This window comes from Anas platyrhynchos, chromosome 1, assembly GCF_047663525.1.
Source record: "Anas platyrhynchos isolate ZD024472 breed Pekin duck chromosome 1, IASCAAS_PekinDuck_T2T, whole genome shotgun sequence".
Taxonomy (NCBI): Eukaryota; Metazoa; Chordata; class Aves; order Anseriformes; family Anatidae; genus Anas; species Anas platyrhynchos.
The window spans coordinates 82,533,886-82,549,380 of NC_092587.1; the positions used below are offsets into that span (position 1 = coordinate 82,533,886).

At 48.1% G+C, this 15,495-nt stretch overlaps 1 protein-coding gene across 2 annotated transcripts; it reads left to right on the forward strand.

Annotated features, from left to right (window-relative positions):
- Positions 1-3,319: 3,319 nt before the first annotated feature.
- On the forward strand, positions 3,320-13,212 carry ING4 (inhibitor of growth family member 4). 2 transcript variants are annotated; one of them, XR_003494928.3, is made up of 9 exons: positions 3,320-3,455; positions 9,825-9,896; positions 10,298-10,464; positions 10,631-10,745; positions 11,067-11,175; positions 11,501-11,648; positions 12,040-12,101; positions 12,342-12,515; positions 12,609-13,212. XR_003494928.3 is itself a non-coding variant. In XM_027449756.3 (8 exons), the coding sequence occupies exons 1-8, from the start codon at positions 3,419-3,421 to the stop codon at positions 12,379-12,381; spliced, it is 750 nt and encodes a 249-aa protein (XP_027305557.1). In that variant the 5' UTR covers positions 3,320-3,418; the 3' UTR covers positions 12,382-13,212. The 2 variants fall into 2 exon arrangements, 1 of the variants encoding a protein (XP_027305557.1); XM_027449756.3 differs by having other exon boundaries at positions 12,342-13,212.
- Positions 13,213-15,495: the final 2,283 nt, after the last annotated feature.

Sequence of the window (15,495 nt, forward strand, 5' to 3'; positions counted from 1 at the left end):
CAAGCACGGACTACCTTGTGGCCCTTGGAGAACACTTAAAGAGGTCTGTAAGGTAACTGAAAAGCCGGAGGCTTAAATTTTATGCAGATGTTCACATTTCCAAGGGAAAATACACAGGCATCTGTAGATCAATAAAGGCTGAGAACCTAGTCTAGACTACTTCAGTAGGCTGTTTAGTTTCCCTCTGCGAGATGCACAGGTCTCCGCTCACTGATCAGCCAGGTCCTGCACCAAACTGGGAGGTATTTATCACCTAGCAATATGATGTAATTGAAGTAGCAAACTCCTGTGTGGGTGGAAATATCCCTTGCAGTTAAGCAGATGTGGCTTTGTTACCTAAAGTCGTTACATGAGGATCAATATGTGTGGCTGGGTGGGGCTAGATGGAGTCACGTTTCTCCAGAGCATATTCCAGTCGAGGAAGCATCTTCCTGCGTCAGTGCTACAGCTTTCACCTGTAGAAACATTTAAAAATATCATGCTTCTCACCAAATACCTGCAGGGGTAACACCTCATCGGCCAATCAGGTTGCTCCTGGAACCCGGGGAGACATACTTCCACGTGAACCTCAGTGCCTCAGCTTTTTAAAGCAAGAAAAAATAAAACTTCTAGATTCAGAGCTCAGGAGCTAGCTTTTCCTGAAACCGTTTCTACTGCCTTAACTTGGAGGATAAACTGAGATTCCCGGGTAGTCTCTTAACCAAATCAGTGATGTCTAAGAATGCCTGTTTCTTAACATCAGCTCCATTCAGCACAGTAGCTCCGAACACAATGCATTTGGGGGTGCCTGGTTTAGTGTTGTGACAGGGCAGAGGATGTAGACTTTGTAAGTAACAGCCACATCCTTCTCCGTAATTAAGGAGTGTAAGGCAATTTATACAATTTTTAAGTACTTTAAAAACAAAGCGAGGTTTAACAATAATGTTTAGCTTAACTGAAACCAGTTCCTTTGCAACAGAACTAAAGAACAAGAAAGTTTTTTGAATAATTAAAAACATTGAGTAACTTTAATGACTTTAATTACCCCATGCAACACTACAGGCTTGGGGCAAGTGTCTGGAAAGCTGTGCACAGGAAAAAGATCTGGACGTGATGGTTAATGCTCGCCCAGACATGAGCTGGCAGTATGCCCAGGTGGCCAAGAAGGCCAACAGCATTCTCGCTTATAACAGGAATAGTGTGGCCAGCAGGACCAGGGGGGTGAACGTCCCCCTGTGCTCTCTCTGGTGAGGCTGCACCTTGGGTACTGTGTTCAGTTTTGGGCCCCTCACTACAAGGACATCGAGGCCCTGGAGCATGTCCAGAGAAGGGCTATGAAGGTGGTGGAACTCACTTGGAACACAAGTCCTGTGAGGAGCGGCTGAGGGAACTGGGGTTGTTTAGTCTGGGGAAGAGGAGGCTCAGGGGAGACCTTATTGCTGTCTACAGCTACCTGAAAGGAAGGTGTGGGGAGCTGGGGGTCAGCCTCTTACAGGAAGCTAGTGATAGGACTAGAGGGAATGGCCTCAAGTTGCACCAGGGGGAGGTTCAGGTTGGAAATGAGGAGACGTTTCATCTTGGAAAGAGCAGTCAGGCAGTGGAACAGGTTGCCTGGGGAAGTGGTGGAGTCACCATCCCTGGGGGTGTTTAAGGAAAGGTTGGATGTGGTGCTTAGGGACAGGGTTTAGTGGCTGACATTGGTGGTAGGGGGATGGTTGGAGCAGGTGAGGTCTGGGAGGTCTTTTCCAAGCTTAATGATTGTGTGATTCTAACAGAACTATTTGCATCTTCAGAAAAGAGAGGTTCTGTGAATTAACCAAACAGTGTATCAGCAAAATGGCCAGTAAGTCAGACAGTTGCAGTTCATTTCTCATCACAGCTTCTCAGAGTCGGGTTGCAGGTTGCTAAAAGGCTTAATCCTAGAACATCCCTATAAATAAATATTGGTATGGTGCCTTGGAAACTTTTAGGAGGAACAAGAAGCCTGGTCAGTTTTCCTCATGGACAGCATCTAGCACCAAGGTATCCTGATCAATGAGTGTTATTATACAGTCTATTGGGAGAGTCGGGGGAAAGAAAGCAACACAGGTGAGTGAGTGGGCAGGAGAAATGCAGATGAAGTTTAATGTTTACTAAATACAAACTCGACTATGGCACGCAAAATTAACCCTGACCTCCTGAACAGCAATCCTGAATTTAGGTCCTAAGGACCAGAAGATGATAATTGTCTCAGTTTATTTATAATTAAATTTGTGATCTAGAACACCTTGTGTGTACCACCACTAGCAGAGAACCACTTAGGGATGGGCTCCTGAAGTCCATAGCACGTGTATCTCTAATCTAGAAGCCATGTGTGGTGTATAAGAAGCAGTGTGGCCAGCAGGGCTAGGGAGGTGATCGTCCCCCTGTACTCAGCTCTGGTGAGGCTGCACCTCGAGTACTGTGTTCAGTTTTGGGCCCCTCGCTACAAGAAGGACATCGAGGTGCTTGAGCGGGTCCAGAGAAGGGCGACGAAGCTGGTGAGGGGCCTGGAGAACAAGTCCTACGAGGAGCGGCTGAGCGAGCTGGGGTTGTTCAGCCTAGAGAAGAGGAGGCTCAGGGGTGACCTTATTGCTCTGTATAAGTACATTAAAGGAGGCTGTAGAGAGGTGGGGGTTGGCCTGTTCTCCCATGTGCCTGGTGACAGGACGAGAGGGAATGGGCTAAAGTTGCACCAGGGGAGTTTTAGGTTGGATGTTAGGAAGAATTTCTTTACTGAAAGGGTTGTTAGGCACTGGGAACAGGCTGCCCAGGGAGGTGGTAGAGTCACCATCCCTGGAGGTCTTTAAAAGACGTTTAGATGTAGAACTTAGGGATATGGTTTAGTGGGGACTGTTAGTGTTAGGTCAGAGGTTGGACTCGATGATCTTGAGGTCTCTTCCAACCTAGAAATCCTGTGATTCTGTATGGCCATGGAAGTGGTTCTGTTTAGATGGAGGGAAAAAAAAAAAAAAAAAAAAGAGAGACAGTAGACGTTGAGCTTCACTTCATGGGTTTATTGGTTTGTTAGGCATGTCGAGCCCGTACCCCAACCACCTCAGCGCAAAGACCACCTCTGGTTATGATATCCCAGCAGTTTGTCGCAGCTGGCTACGCAGTAAATGGACGCAGACAGTGCTGTAACGGACTAACAGCACCTCCCCACCCACATTATCCAGCAGAAGTGCCCAGCCAGCCTCCTGGAAATTACCCGAGACCGGGGTCACCCCCGAAGGCCGGCGGTGAAGGACGCAGGTTCCCACCCCCCGCTCCCCCCCCACACCGCCCCTCAGGGCCCAAAATGGCGGCGGGCGCCAAGCGTCCCGGAGTCAGGGCGGAAGCGGCTTCAGGAGCCGGGCAAGGGCCGCTTCCGGTGGGGACGCGCCGGCTGCCGGAAGTGGCGGTGTGTGGGGGGCGCAAGATGGCGGCGGGGATGTACCTGGAGCACTACCTGGACAGTAAGCGGCGGGGCGGGGGCGAGGGGGAAAAAGGGAGGAAAAGGAGAAAGAGGAAGAGAAAAAAGAAGAAGAAAAAGAAGAAGAGGGACAGGGGACGGGCCCTGCCCGGGTGCTGGCCGAGCCCGGGGCGCACGGGCCTGCTGCGAGCCCCGCGGCTCTCGGCCTGGCCTCTGCCCTTAGGGAAGGGAGGCTCGTGAGGAAGGTTAAAAGAATTTTAAAAAGTTCAAGAATTGTAGTAAGTAATGCTCTGCCGCCGAAGCACTGGGAGCGCACAGGCTGTAATATTGCTCTGGGGTCTGCGAGGAGGGCACAGAGGGCAGTGGGGAGTGTGGGCGAGGATGGGAAGGTTCCTGGGGGGTGGGGGCGAGGCGAGAGGTGAAGGTGCGGGGAGGGCAAGGAGCTGGCCCGGGGGGAACGCGGTGTTTCCCTACTGGGTAGAGCAGAAGTGTATATGAGAAGGGCTGCAGAGATAAAGGAGTGAAACGCTGGGATTTGAAACCAGTAGAGGTAGGGTAGGCGTTAAGACAGAGGGAGGATCTGTAGGGTATCTTGGTGGCTAGAGACTGCTCTGGTTCTGGAAGTCGCTGTTACTGGTAGCTAAAATCCACGAACTCCATGGGAACGCCTCCCTTCCCCTCTAGTACACATACTTGCAGAGAAAACTATAAGGTCTTATATTAATGTGGTGGTAGTGGTGTCATTTTTTTTTAAGGTGTGTCACTTTCCTTTTTTTATGTTCCCAGTCTAAAAGTACGTAAAATACCTGGCTACAAGACTGTTGGGAAGTCGCTACAGTGGCTTTGCCTTTTTTGCTTTTAATCTGGTATCACGTATCTCATACAACGTTACTTCTCATCATTAGCTAACTGTAGGACAGTTGCTGTGCTCTAATTAAAGTTTCTTCTAGAAAGACAGTTTATATGGGTATTAATACGTAGAGTTGAGAATCCATCTCAGTCTTCAGTGGGTTAGTTTGCCAACAGCTTTCCTGTCACAGTTTGACTTGTCTGTGGCTAATTTTCACAATTCCAATACTTAGTCACTGCACCTGTGCCTTTTACCTGGTGTGTTGAAGTGTCCCCTTATTAAAACCTTCTTCCTGGTGTAGATTCTAATTAATTAAATCTGAACTTTCTTTCTGGTACCTTAGGGAAAAAAATGAATTTCTTATGATAATGTATTTTTCAATTTCCTAATTAGCCATATCGTTCTTCTCCAAGCCTGCTCTAATCTTTTGACATCCTACTTGAAGTTCTGACTCTCTGAATGCACACAGTCCTTTATTACCAGTCTTTGTTATGGTGCTCACTAAAGAAGTCGGGTTGGGTTATTGGTTTTCTGTTGAATATACCCTTACTGAAAAGCCTTTCTGATAACACGTCAAGTTTTTGATCCAAGTTGTAGTTCAATCATTGAAAAATGATATTTTTGCTAACAACATACTTTAATAATATTAAAAAAAAAAGTTTATCAGGAAAGTTGGGGAAGGGAGGGCGTCACAACTTAACCTGCATTGTCACCCTTGTTGAATTCTCTGAGGTGATCCCAGATCAGCTGGTCCATTTCTTTTACTGGTTTCATGCCTCCCGATTGTTCTCCTCTCGCTCCTTCCTTCATTATTTTTTTTCTTGATGATTATTTCAATATAATTTTTTTAAGTTCACTTTTTAAAAGTTGAGTCACGTTCCAAAATATCCTGTGAACTGCTAGAAATAAATCGTCCAGAACTTTTGGTCAGCTCTTTTCAAAATGTCTAATTTCTGCTTCTGCTTGTTGCACTGAAATTCTTCTTAGTGTTCTTTTCGCATCTAACGTAGATGTGGCTTTCAGTTGATTTTTTTTTTCCCTCCCGCAGCATTTCTCTTTCATATTCTTTACTGTCTGGGTCTGTTCAGGGGTTGAATGAGGAGTGTGTGATGAAAGAGGGCAGTTTGCTTGTCGGACCTCTTCAGATGCTTGAAGAAAGGAAGGTGTGTAGTGGAGTAAGTGAGGATTGTAGGGAGAAAAAAGGTGGCATCCTGTTGAATACCACCCGGACAAAATGTGACTGATGTTTGTGTTTCCTCTATAGCAGATGTGCAGAATACTCATAGCTGCAACTAAAGCGTGCTTTGAACAGATAGTTCCAAGTAGCGAGGATTTGTAGTATTGACATGTCAAGAGGTGTGTTTGCAACGAGCTGCCCTTAGTCTCTTCACCTCAGTTATTCATTTTCCTGGTGAGGGAAGCGGGCTATTCCACTGTGCTGGGAAAAAAAAAATCTTTTTTCAGGTCCTTGCTGTAATTTAAAATTGATTTTAGACCTAGGATTAGACATGCCTTTGCTCTAAGCCCTTCATGGCAAAGTGTGTCTGTCTGAAGTGTGTTATGCCCCTAGCAGGTGTTCCTGCAGCAAAAAAATGTGCGTGTTCCTTCAGTGCTGAACCTCCCCACAGAGAAACTCCCTCTGCTGACTGCTCTGATCCCCTGCCCGCCTTCATCATGCTGAGGCTGGCCCTTCGATGACAATACTGAGCCAAAGAATTTGGGGAAGGGGAAGAGGAGGAATGGTTCTTGCTCCACTTCTGTTCTTCTTCGTTGTTTATTTGTATGGCTTTTTACTCAATTCTCCTTAGTGATTGAAGTTAAGCACAAAAAGCGTTCCTTCTCTTCAAATGTTGTCCTCCTGGTCTCAAATCAATGTTATGCCTGCTTCTGAGGGGAGAAAGCAAGGTAGGGAAGCGCTTGCCTTCACGCCAAGAAAGCAGCACAACTTCAGCAGGGGGGAAACTGTGGTTGCAAATGAATTAGAGGTGTAGAAAGGGGTGGAGGAAGAACGAGATGAAAGAAAATCGTGGTATTTTGTGGTTGCGTGTGCGTGAGAGCTCTCCAGAGGAGTTTGAGGTTGCTCAGCCTGGAGTTGCCGTGTATGGCTCAGCATTTGCATGCTCACAGGCTTAGAAATACCGTAGTGGAGGCTTTGAGTGGGAGAAAGGGAGGGTGACTAATACAGATCCTCCAGAAGATGGGATGCAAACACCGTGTTTTCTTCACGGTGAGATGTTTCAAGAGGCTTGTCGGGCTTCTTTGCACCAGCCATCCCTGAAGTCTGTGTGTTCAGAGAACAATCCCAAATAGCCTTTGGGAGTCCCTGCTTATCTGTGACAGTGTCACAGGTGTAGGGGTTGTCTTTATGGCAGCTGCTGTTCAACCACACTTCCTAACGCTGGTGCATCCCTGTTTACCTGGTTAGAGGATATGGAAATAAAGTAAGCATGGGGACACCACACAGATCTGTCTTTTATAGCAACAGAACCGAGGAGTGCACCTCTCCTCGGCTGGCCAGTTTACTGTGAGCTGCTCACCTTCCCGTGCTCTGCTGCTGGGGATGTCAGACCAGATGCAAGGGTGTGCTTCCTCATTAGAGAAATGAGAAGATCAAATGTCACCTTCCCTGTTTGTTCCAGCCAACTGTGCCCACCACATTTTCTGCCTGGACTGATGAGGCTCTTGCTTTATTTGTCTTGCTGGATGTGAAACTTTCATCATCCCAGTTGGGAAGTGTGCACCGGACTGGGAGGAAATTCACATTTCCATTCAAAGCTGGTCTGATATCGAATGAATGTCAGTGTAAAGCCTGGGTGAGGAATGGTAACAAAGCACCAGAAATGTTCCCAGCTTTCCCCACCCCATACCTCTGAGCAGCTAGATTCGGCCAACATTTCGTCCACATTAGATCTAAGCACCTGGGAGGGCCATCTCACTGCACCCTTAGCTGAGGAGTCCTCAGTAAACACTGAGTTACCTGTACACATTGGGGGAGCTTTCTGTTCCTGCCTATTTAGTTTCCTGCATCATACTTCAGGTTTGCCATCTCTTCATCCTTTCCTTCCACCTTGAGCGTTGTTGGAAGTGCCCGGAGCGTTGTGCATCTCGTTTGACATCTCAGTCCTCCGTGTCCTCCGAACTTCTGACATCAAGGTTGATCTCTAACGTAGCCATACAGTTCCCTGGTGTGGAACTCCTTACAGGGGTTATCCTGCCCTTGTGCAAGCCTGGCATCTTCCCCATCCTTGGCTTCCTCTCTCCCTGCTCTGCCGTGTGTGTGCTGAGAGGCCTTTGCCTCTCCTTATTTTTCTGTCCAATTGTTGCCTGTGACAGAGTGGAAAGGGGAAAGGAGAAGCACGGGAGGAAGCAGTTACAGAAATATCAAATCTTTTTTGGAAAGACAGAGGGAAAAGGTGTTGGTGTAGTAAGAAAGAGACAATGAAAATTTTAAATCTTAGATTTATTTATTTTTAATGGGACTGTGGACTGCACAACACAGGCCAAACAGTTTCAGCAAGGGTTTGGACCACGGCGATAAACGGTGTGTGATGAAGGGCTCTGCTTCAGAAGGGTCGGGAGGAGCTTCTGGGTTAAGCTGCAGAGGTCAGAAAGCTCCCCCGTGCTGAGGCAAGCCGACTGCCACAGAAATAGTTCATTCAGGCTCGTGTAGCTGCAGCTGCATCGCGCTGTGCTTTCTGTGTAGGATGGAGAGGCGCAGGTAGAACAGAAGCTTCCCAGGCGAGGGCACGTGATGGTGTCAGTGACAGCTGGTGGTGGATTTTCACAGTAACATCTGTAAAAAAAAAAAAAAAACAACAAAAAAAACAGAGCACAGCTCCTTTCGGGTGCTGTAACGGAAGCAAATTCCTGTCCGAATTCCTCCTGCTGGTAGCACGTCGCTGTGAAACCCAACCATAACCTCATTTCGGGTTGTTCTGCCCGAAGAATAGCGTCCTGCTGGTTTTTGTGCTAGCCCAGGTGTGCTCTGAACCAAACGGTTCGTAGCCCTGCCGAGAGAAAGCTAGGTATGTGGTGGAATGTCTGCTTTCAGCAGCTGTCTTTGCCTTAGAGGAGAAAAAGGAAATTACATAGATATTTTTCTAAAATCTGCCAAGTCAAGAATTCAGAGGTCGCAATGGTCCAGGATTAATCAACTGGTGCATATCTGGCACACGGCGTGCAACGCAAGAACAAATGCTGATTTCTCCTAGAGGAGAGCAGTAAAAAGCAGTGTGCTGCTGCATGAAACATGGTTCATTTCTGCACAAATTGGAAGGCTTGGAGTCAACGAGGATGGGGATTACAAGAAAAGGGAACGATGTTAAGGTACCTGAGCTGAATTTCATCCCTGCCATTAAGTTCCCTTTGTAAGCAGCGTTGTTTCTCAGCGTTGTGTCACTGATTTGATTTTTTTTTCTGAGATGTTTTTTGAGCTGTAGGGATGTAATATCAGCTGCGGGCTGCTCGAGCCTTGTACAAAGTCTGTCAGACTAGGCCAACAGGAAGCATCAAATCTGGGAACGTTCGCACAACCTTAATGTTGCTGCTTCCTAATTTATTTATTTTTTTCAGAAGGTGGTTTTGCACTGTTAACCTTGGACACAGGGCGGCGATGCGTGTGTGCTGCGTGATCATGTACCTGTATTCTTCAGGACACCTGCTACCTGCAAATTCCTCAGATATTCAAAGTAGAAATGGCAACAAAAACCTGTTGCAGTGATAGCTTAATCACCTACAGGGCCTTTGTATGTAACTCACAGTGTTGTGTGTGTGTGAAAAAAGAAGTTTAAATATCTTCTAAGCTCGGTGAAGCCTACAATTGCTTTTACCTCTTGTAGGAATAAATTTCATGGCCTATGTGCTGTACTTTAAAAAAAAAAAATTAAAACATCTCTTGTTTTTCAGGAAGTGTCTCTGGTGTAGAAGCATATGGCAGTGAAAGCAGAGAGCACTGCTGGGGCCATTGTGTTAGACAGCTTTGATTACGGGCAGAGACGCCTTCATTTACATTCTGCCTGTGCTGCAGGGAGGGTTCAGGAGGCAGGCGTGCTTATGTTGTGTTTCTGAAGAGCTCTTCCTCCCCACCTCCCCCCTTTTATTTATACCTGCACGAGATTGTTTTTTTTTCTGTCAGGTATAGAGGTGGCAGCGATCAGGCTTGGAGTTGAGGTTAGCGCAGTGATGGGAGCCCTCCGTTTGATCAGACAGCCATGGAAAATGAGAATTGTTTTTATCAGCTTTGTCAGCGCAGCATCTGGTGATGGCCAGGGGGCGAGTAGCGCTGCGCGTTGAGAATTAATTGACTCTCAGCTTCACGTTGCTCGTGCAGGGTTGTAGAAACATTTGTTATTTGTGATGTACAGCATCTTGCAGGTGCTGGACAGGCTACGCTGAGGTTGTGGGATAGGAGGCAGAAGAAGGGCCAGCTGATAGCAGAGGCAGGCTCATGTGCAGCAGGAAGGCGTGCTGGGAGTGGCGGGGCTGGTGTAGGTGCTGGGATCAGCTGTTAGCTTGGTTCCTGCGTTGAACCTGACTGTTCCATGTCTCCTCCTTCCCCTGCAGGCATCGAGAACCTGCCTTTTGAGCTGCAGAGAAACTTCCAGCTCATGCGAGATCTGGATCAGAGGACGGAAGGTGAGCATCGGAGATGGTTTCTGTGATGAGACAGAAAGCGTGCGGCCTGTCCAGCTCTTCTGTGCTCTGCCTTTATCACAGGGTTCTCAGGGCAGGGAAGGAAACCTGCAGCTGCTCTCATCCTTTCCCAACCTTATCCCAACCTATTCTTTCCTATCCTTATACTTTGTGGTCTTTCCTAACAGAACCATTCCATAAAATCATCAAGGTTGGAAAAGCCCTCCAAGATCTGGTCCAACCACCCCACTACCCCCAATGTCACCACTAAACCACGTCCCTAAGCACCACGTCCAACTTTTCCTTAAACACCCCCAGGGACGGTGACTCCACCACCCCCCTGGGCAACCCGTCCCACCAGTGTATGTTTGTGTATTTGTGTGCTAATGCTAAGCTTGTTTCAGACCTCAAGTCGGAGATCGATAAGTTGGCCACGGAGTACATCAGCAACGCACGGACTTTGTCGTCAGAGGAAAAACTGGGGCTCCTCAAGCAAATCCAGGAGGCCTATGGGAAGTGCAAGGAGTTTGGGGATGACAAGGTTCAGCTGGCAATGCAGACCTACGAGATGGTATGAAGGGAAGTGTCTAGTGGTTATTGTATGACAGGCTGTACTGACACCCCCAGTCCTGGAAGGCCCTGATCTCTTTTTCGGGCCCTGCACGCTCTTGCTTCTCTGCTCCTTGCTCCCTTGGGCTCTTTTCCGTGGTAATTCCTGCTCAATGTCATCTCTGCAGGTCGATAAGCACATCCGGCGGCTGGACACAGACCTTGCTCGCTTTGAAGCAGACCTGAAGGAGAAGCAGATAGAGTCGAGCGACTATGACAGCTCTTCCAGCAAGGGCAAGAAGAGTGAGTACCACCACTGGGCTGCAGATTGAGACAGGAGGCAGCCGAGTGCCTGTGGAAGTGGTGGGGATGAAGGCAGGCACTGGAGTGGTACAGATCAAAGACTGTTACGCTGGAATCTGAAGGACAGGTAAAAAGATGGTGTCCTGGGCTCTTTTCTGTGAGCGTGTGCAAGGCCGCTAGATAAAACTAAGATGGGGTGCGTGGCCCAAAGCCAACACACGCTCCGCAGCAGGAGCGCGTCGTAGTGCTGAAGAGGGTGTTCCTGTCAGGGGTCTGTTCTGACGGGGTGGCAGATGCAACAACTTCTTCTCTTGTTACCAGAGGGCCGAGCCCAGAAAGAGAAGAAAGCTGCCCGTGCTCGCTCTAAAGGGAAGAATTCTGATGAGGAGGCACCAAAGACTGCCCAAAAGAAGCTGAAGCTTGTCCGCACGTAAGCATTTAAGAAATTTGGGGAAGTGAGGAGCAGCAGTACAAATCAGACCAAGGGTGACCTAGCCAGACTTCCCTCTGAAGGATCCGGTCCTCCCCCAGACCAGGCTGTGTGTCCCTGTTTGGGAAAAAAACAAGAAAGAGACCTTTTATTTGTTTCAGGGGAGTGTGGCATGAAGGGGAACGCAGGTCACATCGGTGGAGGTGGGTGGGTGTGCTTAAAAAAGAGGTGTGGCTGTCTGGCAAATAAGGGCATCGTCATGGGGGACACGAAGGCAACCGATGCTGGTTCATTTGCTCACCTAGGTTATTCCTTTCTCCTGCAGTAGCACGGAATACGGGATGCCTTCAGTCACTTTTGGGAACGTGCACCCTTCGGATGTGTTGGATATGCCTGTGGACCCCAACGAGCCTACGTACTGCCTCTGCCACCAGGTCTCCTACGGGGAGATGATTGGCTGCGACAACCCAGACGTAAGAGCCCGTGCATGATGGAGGTGGGGGAGGAGAGTCTCCTACAGGATGTCGTGTCCTGCCTGGGGGGCTGATGGTAGCAAGCAGTGACAGGAGGAGGTCTTACCTCAGGTAGTTTGGCAGAGCAGCGATGTGGCCTGTTACGTGTAACTTCCTCCAGGTTTGCTCCTGAAATGACAGGCTGCTTTTTTGGCCCCACCCTCAGCAAGCATGGAGGGGAATTCTGCTCACTAACATTGTATGGGGTGGGTGTGAGTCCCCATTTCCTGACTGATCCCGTTAACATCGCTGCTAGTAGGAGTTTGATCAGATGTTGGGAAACTTCAGTAGTCCAGAAACAAAGATTTCGAAAGAAAACTGCTCTTTAACTGCCTGCTCTCCACCCCAACAGTGTTCCATTGAATGGTTTCATTTTGCCTGTGTGGGTCTGACAACAAAACCAAGAGGAAAATGGTGAGTGAGGGCTAAAAGCAAACATCCTAGAGGGCCCGTTGGTCTCTGGAAAGGGGAGGCCTGGGGTGGCAAGAGGGAGGATATTGTATGTACACGCTTAGATGTCCTCTGCAGAAGGAAAATTTGAATTAAGGCTTTGGTTGGAACCTTGGAAAAGAGCTTTTGAGACTGTATCTTTGTATGTATTTATACATGTGTATCAGGCCATAAATGCTGGCTTTTTACTTCCCTTCCTGCCAGGTTCTGCCCTCGCTGTTCCCAGGAGAGGAAGAAGAAATAAAACCCCATGAGCCCTTAGCACTGCTGCAGGAGCTCTCTTCCCCCTGCCAGGGCCTCGTCCCAACTCCCCCAGCCCTTGGGGCCTTGGCTGGGGGGAGCCTTGCCCTGTTTGTGGTTTCGGCCATCCCTGGAATGGTGTGTACCCTCACGGCACTTCCTCTGTGTTCTGGGTCCCTGGTTGCTGCCAAGTCCCTAAGGGAGGCCCTCTCTGTGTACTATTCCAAACAGGTGCCTGAACCTCACAGGGAATGAATGAGGGCACCAGGGTAGCCACCAGATTCCCAGGGATTCAGGTAGCCCCTGATTTCCCTTGGCTTTCCTTCAGCCTCCTCAGAGTTCATTGCCTGCTCTCTGCTTAGAGAGCAAGGCTATGGGATGGGGGAAGGAAAGGAGGTAAGTCTGCAGTATTTTAGGTCTTTGATTTGCCTGGATCTTTTTCAGGAGAGAGGGAGTAACCAGGCCACTGCTTAATCTAGTGGGTTGGTTGAGAGACTGAAAACCTAATGTACTCCTTATCTTTAATCATTCCACTACTCTGTCTGGCATTGAGCTGCCTCTTTTGTTGGGGTGAGGAGGAAGGAGGAGTGTTTAGAGCTGGCTGTCTCCTTTACTCCTGGGGTAAACCTGCTGGCCTTTGAAGCACACTGTATGAAGGAGGAAGAATTGCTGGCTGCATGGCAAGAAACAATTTGATCTAGCCTGTCCTCTGGCTCCAAAATTCTCCCTCCGTTTTGTGCAGTGGAGCTTCTCCATTATGTTCACGATAAGAAGTTTTGGGATCCAAATCCCACTTGTATAATACGGAATAAAATAAAGTTCATTGGAACAAATACTCTGTTTGCCTTGCTGTCACCTCCAAAGTAAACAATGGGTCTCTTCAGTTATTTTTTTCTCTCTCAGCTCTGCTGTCTTGAGGTGATAATCCCGACCAGTTAGACATGCTGTGTAAGTCAGGCTTGAAAATGCTCCCAATACACTTAGCAAAGAATTACGCAGCTTTCTAGTGTCTGTGAAAAACACCTGCCTGTTAAGTCATGTCCCCCCGTGCAACGGTATGTTTATTCACATTTTTGTTGGATCATTTTTGCATCAGTTATCCTCTCTCAAACAAGAGTGACCGAGGTTATAAAAGACCAACCCTCGCTATGACTGTAGGGCAGCACAGCTGAGAGAGTGAGCCATCAAGGCAAAACACGTGCATGCAAGAACGTGGGCAGCCTGGGCAGCTTTTTGAGGTACCTTTTAACATGCTCCCCAGTGAATCACCTATACTTCAGATCACCTTGTTGCCAGAAGCTCCAGATGCTGTTACTAAAATGCATTAGGCTCCAAAACAGTTACTGGAGGCGTGTCTCTCTCTAGTGTCTGCAGGTAGCTGTGAGGAGATGATCCATACTGAAGCTGACCTTTTGTCTATTCCAGTGGCTTGGCCTGGAGATTGATGAGTTTTTCTTCCTGCCTTTCCGCTGCTATTCAGGAGGATTTAAGCTTTTCACAGGAAACAATAAATGCTTTCCTCAAATAAATAACTTTTATGAGGATTGGTGGAGCAATTTTGTTCCTGTGGTCACAAAGCAGGAGCTCTTTTAGGGGTTCGTCGTTAAAATAACTCAGAGATCCGTGTAGCTGGAGAATGACACCATCATGATGTGATTATGTAATTGTAATGGGATCCTGCCAGAGCCATCAGCTCAGGAGCTTGTGCCAAGCCTCCTGTTCAGGTGAGTGAGCACTGGGTTGTTCTTTCCTTTTGCTTTGGGAAGGGCTGCTTGGGTTCCCATCTTGCACAGAAAAACACTGTGGTAAGTTCTTACCCAGACTGGCTCATGTGGTTGGTGTGCTGCTGCCGCAGCCTGCGTCCTGGAGCTTCCCTCCTTAAATATGGAAGAGGAAAATGCTGGAAGATGTTGGCTGTGAATCTGACACAGTCAGGAGGAGATGCTATGCCACCGTGCGTCTGTGTGAGAAGGAGAATTAATTTATTGAGCTAGGGTTCATCCGGATACCAAATGAGTGATAAAAGTACAACAGGGCATGGTTTGAGGCTGAAAACTGGCTTTTGGCAAAGTGCAGTGGTTACAAAAGATGCAAAAACTATTTTAAATGGTATGGTTTTGAGGGGATGTTGGCCATCACGGGGTCGGTAATCACTGGATTGTGGTGGCCAACATGAGCAGCAAGACCTCTAGGAAGTGGGGGTTAGAGAGGTGTTTGAGGTGGTGGCTTTGTTACAAAGCCACCACTGATAAGGGATGATAAGTGCTGTGTAAAGGCACACGGTGTGAAGTGAATGCAGTGAGTGGGCAGGGGGTTACTGCGTGCCGACCCAGGAAACACGGTGACCTGTTGCTTAGGCACTGCTCTACCCTGCAGGCACAGTTCTCTTCAGGGTAGCTCTGGTTTGAGAAACAACTCGGGTCCTCTGCAGTCAGCACAGGGCGCTGAGGGAGGAGGCAGACCAGAATACGCCTGGTTTCAGGCTAAAGCCTGGGCAGAAAGTTATCAATGTGTTCTTTGGGACGCAAGGGATGCTTCCCCACCCTGTTATTTACAGTTTGTAGCTCCTGCTAGGCTTTTTGGTTGTTTGCGGGGGTGCAAATAGGTGGAACATCCCCTTTACTTCTATTTAACACAAAACATGTGAGAAACAAATAGGCCAGGTGGAGAAAACCGAGAGGAGTGCTAGGGGGGGAAATGGGACCCACCAGTCCTGCCAGTGTGACCTGCTGCTGCTGGGCGAAAGGAAATTCTGTCCAGTGGTGTGCAGCATTCGGGGATCGTTTGCTGCAGGTGGGGGGATGCCCTAAAGCAAACTTGCAGGAAGGGGGAATTTAGACACAAATGTGAGTGAAAACCAAGGCTTTTAAAAAGGCTTACAGTGATGGATAAAAATGAAAGGACATAAAGTGTTGGAAGAGAAAGAATGAAGACAGTAACTGTGCAATATTTAATAACCAAAGGGGGGAAATAATGGAATCAAGAGAAGCTAGAAATTACATAGCACAAAAATGAAGCCATTGGAGACAAAGCCTGTAAGTGAAGAGGCTAGAAACATAAGCAGCTTTTTTTTTTTTAGAACGTCTTTTGTTTCTGGTGTAATTGAACATGGCACGTG

Bases quoted from the DNA above. Each gene is read 5' to 3' on its own strand.
- ING4 (XM_027449756.3), top strand. From the start codon at position 3,419: ATGGCGGCGGGGATGTACCTGGAGCACTACCTGGACA. The intron at 10,465-10,630 runs GTATGAAGGGAA...TCATCTCTGCAG, and splicing joins CAATGCAGACCTACGAGATG to GTCGATAAGCACATCCGGCG. The intron at 11,176-11,500 runs GTAAGCATTTAA...TTTCTCCTGCAG, and splicing joins AAGCTGAAGCTTGTCCGCAC to TAGCACGGAATACGGGATGC.